The sequence below is a fragment of the Cicer arietinum genome, chromosome 5, assembly GCF_000331145.2.
Source record: "Cicer arietinum cultivar CDC Frontier isolate Library 1 chromosome 5, Cicar.CDCFrontier_v2.0, whole genome shotgun sequence".
In the NCBI taxonomy this organism is placed as follows: Eukaryota; Viridiplantae; Streptophyta; class Magnoliopsida; order Fabales; family Fabaceae; genus Cicer; species Cicer arietinum.
The window spans coordinates 54,157,980-54,167,173 of NC_021164.2; the positions used below are offsets into that span (position 1 = coordinate 54,157,980).

At 32.4% G+C, this 9,194-nt stretch overlaps 1 protein-coding gene across 1 annotated transcript; it reads right to left on the minus strand.

Moving 5' to 3' along the window:
* Positions 1-1,625: 1,625 nt before the first annotated feature.
* On the minus strand, positions 1,626-8,395 carry LOC101508134 (26S rRNA (cytosine-C(5))-methyltransferase NOP2B). Its single transcript, XM_004498092.4, has 17 exons — positions 8,068-8,395; positions 7,800-7,987; positions 7,180-7,243; positions 6,951-7,084; positions 6,704-6,787; positions 6,531-6,605; positions 6,356-6,427; positions 6,195-6,268; positions 5,867-5,919; positions 4,904-5,013; positions 4,425-4,493; positions 4,251-4,325; positions 3,201-3,293; positions 3,026-3,105; positions 2,839-2,938; positions 2,169-2,455; positions 1,626-2,080 (listed from the first exon to the last, which is right to left on the minus strand). The coding sequence occupies exons 1-17, from the start codon at positions 8,309-8,311 to the stop codon at positions 2,011-2,013; spliced, it is 1,872 nt and encodes a 623-aa protein (XP_004498149.1). The 5' UTR covers positions 8,312-8,395; the 3' UTR covers positions 1,626-2,010.
* Between the last annotated feature and the right edge of the window lie 799 nt (positions 8,396-9,194).

Here is a 9,194-nt window from a genome sequence, read left to right on the forward strand (position 1 = left end):
TCTCAACCGAATCATTAGTTGTTTACTTTTTCTCCTAAGCCTCCCTAATTTATGTATTACAGCAGCCAGTGTTTTCCTACAAAGAGCTACATCTCCCTTTATCCCCATTTGATGCAATTTTGCTCTCGTAATACCTCATCTTGTAACCTTCACACAAAAATCACTAGTAATAACCTTCAGTAATATCCACCAAAGAATTTCACTGCCAAACAATGTCAAGTTTTTCACTATTAGGTTTAAACAAGTCTTTGTTTTTTGGTGTTTTAGATGAAGATATCATTCTTGTTGGTAACAAAGCAGAGGGGAAAATAAATAAATAAATTAAATAAATAATAAAAGAAACAAAAACATAAACAAAAGTGGAAGAAGAAAAAGAAGAAAATCAAATAAGCAGTTATGAAAGGTCAAAAAAAATAATGTGTTGAAGAAAGGTCAATAAATAATAAGGATTTGAGTGCAAAAAACTCAAATACCCTTAATTAAATTAAAAAAAAATTAACAAACCCGAAAAAACAAGGGTGTTATTTGGCGCAACAGGGGCGTTATTCGCGCTTGCGTTTGCGGCAACAGTTGACGGTGGTTTCAGGATGAGAGACACCGCGGAGACGGATGTTGCAGCAACGTGTTTCTGTTATTGCGCTCGACAGCATCACGGTGATAAACGATGCGGAGACGGCTGTTGCAGGTAGAGATGATGGGAATAGGCTAGGCCGTCCGTCAAGGGCATATGGTCTGACTTGACCTATTTAATAAAAAGGCTCTAGCTATTTTTAAAGCTTATTTATTTAAATAAGTCAGGTTCAGACTTATAAAAAAATATATTAGACCTGATAAGTCGGCTTATATATATTTTATTATTTATTAATGTCATTTTTTATTATTATTTATTAATAATACTCTTTCATATTTTAAAGTCTATCAATTAGGCAATCACTCAATATTTGTTCGATATTTGATAGCGATTCCACTTCTATATTTAGTAGTTGTTCAATTAGACAATCACTTAGTAGTTCAATATGTTTCAATAAATAATTTGTTAGAGTTTAAAGGGTGTTTATTTTAGATTTTTTAAAAATTATTTTGTTAGAAAAATCATTTTTTGTTTAATATATATAAATATGTAATTGGTATTGATCATGTAAATTGATTTAAATTGATTTCTTAAAAGGTTGTTACAGGAAAGACTTGTTAGTTATTATTTTTATTATATCTAATTATAATTTTGTTAATTTCCCTTTTATATAAAAACATAATTTAACTTATTTAAAATATATACAAAATATAATATTTTAATATTTTAATATAAATAAAACTTTTAAATATACTATTAAGTCAACCCAAACTTTTATAAAAAACATGCCAAAAAAATAAAATAAAAACATTAATAGACGGTAAACCAAAAAAATTAATCTCCTTTCCGCTGTCACGCTCGACAGAACCGCAACTGCCAACATAGCATCTATCTAATTTGTTAATTTGTTTCTTATAGAAAAGATGAGGTAAAAACCATCAAACAGTATTCAATTTTGTCCAATTTTTTTAAAAAAAATTAGACCAGCTCGCAGTTTTTATTCATATAAGTTTATATATACCCCCCTATGTAACAATAAAGGAACAACCATAGATGATCAATCACCAATTTATAATATCATTTTAAAAAGCAAGTGTAATTCTTACAAACTACAAAGTATAACAAATTCATAGGACAATAGATATGAAGGACAATCATTAGAAAATAAATTCAAATTAATTCATGACTAAAAAAAATATCTTATCTCCGTTCTGATATACAGCTTAGCAGATGGATGTTAAAATATGCCTTAGCTAATTAACTTAATAAACAAAACAAAACTGGGACCTTCGATCAGGTCGTGCCACAGACTCCAGGGTACATTTTTTTTGACAGGCAAAACACACCATAACTACTATATTGTTGGCGTCTGAGTCAAAGTCTGCGCTATAATTGCACAGTTGGTCTTAACTATTTCCTGTATTGTTACTGGTCAATCATCATCTTCTTCTGCTCTGTTGCTTAGCAATTTTTCTCTTCTTTTCTATTAAAGCGAGTCTCTTTTCCTCTCTGCATGAATCACAAAATCCTTAGATTTTTATTGAATAGACATTTTTTCTGCAGTATTAATATATCAAATATGAATAAAACATTCAACCTGGTTTTTGAAATCTCTTCTCTAGATGGAAGTTGCCTTTTCTTCCTCTTCTTGGATTCAGGTTCAGAAGCTTCTTTGACATTAGCTTTTACATCATTATTACTTGGTTTTGAGGGCAATTTCTCTTTCTTCCTCTTTTTGGAATCAGATGCTGAAGATTGTTTTCCATTTTCTTTAATGTCATTACTTGGTTTATCATCGTCATTCACAAGCTTGGTTTCTTCTTCGTCCTTCTCAGATGTTTCTGATGGTTTGGCACCAGGTTTTGAATTGCTCATTTTTTTCAACTGCAAGATAAAAAATCAAATTATAGAATATAAAAACCAAAACTATATTTAGCCCATTAGATAATAACACATTCTGCAATTGGTGTCATATAAAGCGCAGAACATCGAAGATATTCAGAAACGGACAAAAACTCTAGCATGTTTTCACTTATCAACAGTTAAGAAACTAACAGCATAGCCCCCAATGGCCTCCTATGTAGTACCAATAAACTCATCAATTCAAAAAATTGTCTGGGGTGTTTACTAGTCATTCAAAATCATTACTAGATAAAATTAAAGCTGACTTCCATAGGAGAAAATTTTGTGGGCTCCAAAGAGTGCTTCATGCATTCAAAGTGATGTGAACAAGAAATACAGAGTTCACAAAAAATGAGCATATATACCTTTGCAACAAAAAACCCGTCCATATTGTGTACGTGAGGATAGAATCGTCTAGTCTTATCTAATGAAGGGTGAAAACGCTGTTCCCTAAACTTTGTAAACCTGGCAGAAAGGAAATGTCACAATACAGACAATTCCAAAAATTCAAAACAATGTTGTTAAGGGAAGAAATGGGGATACAATCATTACCCTGGACGTCCAAAGTCGAGTCCACAAGGAACTAGCTTAACATCCCTCTTTTTTAGTGCATAATCAATAACTGCTTCGTCCTGAATAATATTAAAGGAGAAAAATTTAGAAACATTAGACATGAAAAAGCAAGCCAATTAACTCAAAGAATGAAAGTTGCAACTGAAAAACAAACCTCAGCAACCATGATTGAACATGTAGAATATACAATGTATCCCCCAGATTTTGAATTAGCATCTACCATGTCAATTGCTGCGAGAAGGAGCTCCTGTAAAAGAAAAAGGAAACTATTAAATGTTACGGACAAAAATCTTATTATTATATGTTGGCGAAGGACAAAGGGCACAAAAATCATGCAAGTTATATATTGTATAAATTCATTATAGCAATTTGATTATGATTGATTTTCTAAAATGAAATAGTCTCTGTAGTCAGTAGAGGCTGCAATCGCGACTGTAGCGCTGCTCGTGGTGGCAAAATTGCGGAAGAATGGTGGAGAAAGCAAAGAGAAGATGACCGCAACAGTGAAGATAGAACAAAAAGACAAAACGGTTTTCTTTGATTATGCAAAAGGACAGAAAAGCCCACATTTATCTCGCAAAAAGACCAAAGACCCCTAGTGGTTTATTCTTTATAAACCAATTAGAGTTTTTTCGTCTGCATTCTCTTTGCAATCGCAATCGCGACCTCCCATCTCCTCTGCATGGCTGCGACCTTCCTCACCTCTTCTGTACAACTTTTGCTGCTGTGAGACTCAGGCACAACTATCGAAAACTCCTGAACGACCTTCACTTCCTTGTTCTTTGTGCCACCAAACTTCTTTTCTACCAGTTTTTCTCACTCTTTATTTTCACCCAACTTTAGTGTAGCACCCATAGCGTATCGAGGGTCATCCACTACGCTATCTGCCATTTACTAAAATTAGTTTGAGAGACCATGATCATTTTGGGTGTTTGACCCTCACTTTTTTGTAGCTAATGCAACTCATGATTTCACTGACCATGAAAAGAAATCTAGATGGGCTGGAAATACACAAAAATCCTGCCATTATTTAATGGTGTAGTATGGAGGATCAATTATTTCAGTAGTCTAGATCTATTTCATGCAATTACAGTTTACAAGTGTATTCAACGATCAATCATTTCAATTTCCACATATAGGCACCATTTGACTCTATCTCTCCAATTGAAGACAAGGTCACAATCTTCAGCAAATATTAATTTACCTTCTGTAGATGGGCACACTTCTTTATATCTTCCAAGTTTTTAGAGGTTTTAACAGACTCGTCCTTAGATATAACCTGCAGACACAAATTAATTTAGTACCTTTCTTGATTCTTCAAAAAAAAAAACAATAAATACAACTAAAAATCATAATCTTATTATTCACAATTTCTTACCCCAGTTCCACTGCAAGGAGCATCCAATAATACCCTATCAACAGCATTGAAACCCATAACCTTTGGAAGCTGAAAAATTATATCATAAATGTAAAAATGATGCTAACTGTTGTGGCACATGCAAGATAAAAATTATTAGACTTAAAATGGGGATTGAATCAGTGGAGTAGAATTAAAATGTTCATGCATATCTATATTTCGTAATAAATCAATATTATAATGCAAAAAGTAGATTATATTGCAGGTGTCACTTATTTTGGGGAAGGAAAATCTATCACTTTTCTGTTCAGCAAAAATGTGTTCATAGGGCATCAAATAATTTGTCACATTGAACAATTATGCTGTTCAAGAGAAAATCCATATAGACGGTCAAATAAAACACCAAACAGAGTGGCAATGTAATGTAATAGCATTGAAATCATTAAGGTTTTCATGGAGCAAACTAGTAAACAAAAACTATGTAGGAAAAAGAAGCTTACCTCTTTCCCATCATAGTTGCAGACTACAGTGTTTGATACACCCATCCGATGCAAATTTGCTGTCAACGACTTTAGACGAGGTGCCTTAATTTCATTTGCAAAAATTATTCCTGCATAAAAAAATATAGATTAATTACAGGAAACATAAAATTACTACTAATGAAGGGCAATTTGTTCAAAACTTGATTCAACAAACTACTAATAATACCTTAAGAAGGAAAATACAAAAATTATCGATTAAAACAATTTAAAATCTCATCGTCTTATTGTCTAGGATCACAACATAAATAGAAATGACTGATGGGGATGCTGAAGGAAATTTTTTGGTTTCACCACAACCTACTATGCCAAGAAAGCACCGAGACTAATATAAGTTTCTAATAGAGACTAAAAATTTATTTACAATCCAAAATGAAGTTGGTTCCTCTTTCAGCTAATAATTATGTATTGTCATTTATAAAATTCAAATCTAACCCACTGGATATTTCAAAAGCAAAAAGAAAAAAACATATTAAAATAATGAAATGGCATATTATTCAGAAAAAATAAAATAAAAGGCTGCACATTTGCAAAAAGGCCACATTAGATAGTTTTTTGTTCAACGCATTTCAGCAACACTGCAACAGAACAAAATATAAAAATATGAAAGATAATAAAAAATGGTAATAAACCAGCAAACAGGAGAGAAATAATTGAGTACTCCTTCCACAATACTGGTTACATAAATATGAAACAGTGCTATACTTCTACAAAAAAGAACTTTTCTAATCTGTTAAGCAGCAAAATTGTAAATTGTCGTTCCATGGAACATGAGATAGTAATTAGGTATTCCTTCCATAATACCAGTTAAATAAATATGAAGCAGTGTTCTACTGCTATGAAAAGAACTTTATAATCAGTTATGCACCAAAGTTGTTATGAATGGTCTATAGTGGCCAGGAAACTGAGAAAAAAAATGTATACCAGTATTCTTCATAAGAGCAGCAATATAAGTTGTTTTACCACCTGGTGCGGCCCTGCAACATGTATAAAATTTCTTCACCGTGATAATAGAAATGTTGCAAAAAAAGAAGCTCTGTATTGCTACTCAATCAACATGAGCTTGATTAAATATCTTAAAAATTCATCAAACACAGTTGCATAAGATAAGTATAATTCAAGTGTGGAACTTAAATTGTCTCGGCACACTGCACACCATTGGCCCAAAACACCGTGGAAGATTTGTATGATAGGTTCAAATGACTCAAAACTTAGATTTGTAGTCTGCAAGCAAATAATTAATAATACTTACGCCATATCAACAATCCGCTCCTTTTCTTGAGGAGCCAAGGCCATCACAGGCAGAAATGAACTAGCACTTTGAAGCTGCAAAGAGATAAAAAAAGTAATAAGTGCAATGTGAAATATTAAAAGAAGTCCAATGAAAAACTACGACAGCAGAAAACCACCTACCATGTAAAAACCAGCCATGTACTCTGGAGTGGCACCAATTGGTACTTGAGAATCATACACGACAAGTCCAACCTGTAAACAGAAACAATTTATCAGGTTGCCTCATAGACTGTTACTTGGATTCATGTAAATACAAAAAGAATAAAAGAAAACTAACAAAACATACAAAACTTACTTTTGACCATTTGCTTAGAGGATCCAGATTTACTCCTCTGTTTATCAAGACATCAGCCAAATCCCGTCTCCGTGTCTGATTGTACGCAGAAGACAGATACAAATACTCAATCGGTGAACATGGATAAATCACATTAACAAACCATCCCAAAGTGACAGAAATAGAAATGCAACCTTTAAAGTGTTTGTCCTCAGACATATTGGGCGAGGCTTTTCAAAGGCTTCAATCAGTTCCATGAGTTCAACAACTGGAAACATCTGAGACAAAACAAAATACAATTATCATGCAAGCCCTTGTTAAAATCAATAACACACCTCCATTTTACAGACCTCCAACAAGTGGTTAATGGTAAAAACTGGACGCAGTGATTAATGAAAATAAAGCTTAGAGCAGGGATAATAATAAAATCATTAAGCCAACCTCCACTAAGGCACCAATTAGAAACTTATTGTAGCCATAGTATGAAGATATATCGATCTTAAGCTGATTAACATAATCCTTCCTTGTTGACTCATCTTGCCTCAAGGTCTTAAAATTGGAAAGAACGCGGATAACTGGAAAAACGAAAAACATTTAAACGATTACAACAACTAAACAATCTCAAGAATGTATAATAGGTTACAGCCATTTGACAAAAAAGATAACTTACTCTCTTTAATCCTCCTCTGGAGATTGGAAAGATCAGGTGGACGCAAAGCCTCTTCCTCAAGTTCCTAAAAGTACAAAAGTTAACCATTTATACCACACATTGCAACATCTAAAGTAAAAATCCAAGTTCAACAAATTTAGTGTGTTTTGATTAGCATCTAAGTTTATGTTGCATTCAAAATAGCTTATAGTCAAAGTCTTTCCTATCGCATGGTGGGATAAATTAAACAGTGAACAATGTCAAAAGTAATTTTCTTCAATATAAATGTGATTTCAGCATGTTTTGTTACTTCGGATCAAAAATTTAACTCTTCTATTTCTTTTATTCAATGTAAATATCATTTGTATTAGGTTCAAAATTTAACTTTAGATGTTAGTAAGTCCCAGCTCAACTGACAATGACAAAATTGTTAAGCTCATTTTTCTGTGGTGACCTGAGTTTGAACCCGGGATATCCACTTTAAGTGTGAGTTAAAAGGTGTTTCTCATATTGTCTCCAGACCAAAACAAAATCACTCTAAATTATGGATTAAACTTACTAATAAAATAAAATAAAATAAAAATCTAAATTATGAATGAGAAACATGAAAAATTCAAAAAAAAATAAAATAAAAAAGAAACCTGTTTGGTTGGTAGTCTAAACTCATCAGACTCTTCCTGGATGTTGGTTTGCATTTCAGCTTCCGCATCCTCTTTTTCTCTCTCCCTTTCTTCATCAATAGCTTTCGACTTCTTCTCAATATCAACACCATCGTCATCATCCGAATCAGAATCCAAACCCGATCCAGAATCCGAACCTGAGGCTTTCTCTGCAAAAGATAAATATAAACATAAAAACACAATTGAAAATACCTAACTCTAACATGGTTACAGCAATAACAATACACACCTTCGTCTTCATCATCGCTTCCTTGGAGGAAATCATCAGCTAACGGATCATCATCATCGGAAGATAATTCGGAAGCAGAATCGTTGTCGCCGGCGTCGTTTCCGAGTTCGAGCTGTTGTGGTGGTGCTTCTTCTTCTTCGGATTCGGAGGTGGAATCATCTTTGACGGAAACAATCTGTACTTTTTTGGGGGCTTTCTGAACTTTGAGTGGCTTGGAAGGTTTTTTCCTAGTTACTGGAGCCATTGGAGATTGGAAGAGAGTGTAAGGATTTGTGTGTTGTGTTTTCTTATTTCTTCTGAAAAATTCGCTAGGGTTTAGGGTTTACAACCAACGATTTACTACGACGTCGTTTTAAGTTGTGAATGGACTGATTTGGATTGGGCCTTTATAAACCCACATAATTGTAAATGGCTTTATTATATGATAATATAGTTTTTTAAATAAAAGTTATATAAATATAATAATTAATTTTTTTAATCAATTTATATATATTAATTTCAAATAAAATATTCAATCAAGGATTTGAACTCAAAAAAAACACTCAAATGAGAGCATTACTATTATTATATGACTAATCTTATTCGAACATAAAATTTAAAACTCTATAAAATATAAATATATATATATATATATATATATATTTTGTTATAATGCAACAACTTCAAGATGGTACACAGCAATATAACCACTATTTCATATTTTTATGAATTATCGTGCAATTAATATCTACAAACACATAATTTTTTAAATTAAAATAAACTACTCAAAATTCATGAAATATTCAAAATTAAAAGTAAAAGTCATAAGTTTTAAGAACATAATCGTCGATACCAACAAAATTTAAGGAAATAAACAAAGTAATTCTATAAAGTTTAAAGTAAGTAAATATTATAACTCAAATAAAAATTCACATCTATATCAATCAATCACAATAAATATCTAATTTTTCCTCTTCATCACACCATCCTCTTTAGATTTGCAATCATCTTCATCCTCCTTGATATATTTAGAACCACCAATTTCATCATCTTTCTCCATTACCACTTTTTTTTGCTTTGAGTCTGATTATAGACGAAGGTGGAGGTGCATCTATCTTCCTCGTAGGCTTTTCAGTGTAGACTACAAA

Bases quoted from the DNA above. Each gene is read 5' to 3' on its own strand.
- LOC101508134 (XM_004498092.4), bottom strand. From the start codon at position 8,311: ATGGCTCCAGTAACTAGGAAAAAACCTTCCAAGCCACTCAAAGTTCAG. The intron at 7,988-8,067 runs GTGTGTATTGTT...TATCTTTTGCAG, and splicing joins AAGCGATGATGAAGACGAAG to AGAAAGCCTCAGGTTCGGAT. The intron at 4,494-4,903 runs GTAAGCTTCTTT...ATAATTTTTCAG, and splicing joins GCAACTATGATGGGAAAGAG to CTTCCAAAGGTTATGGGTTT.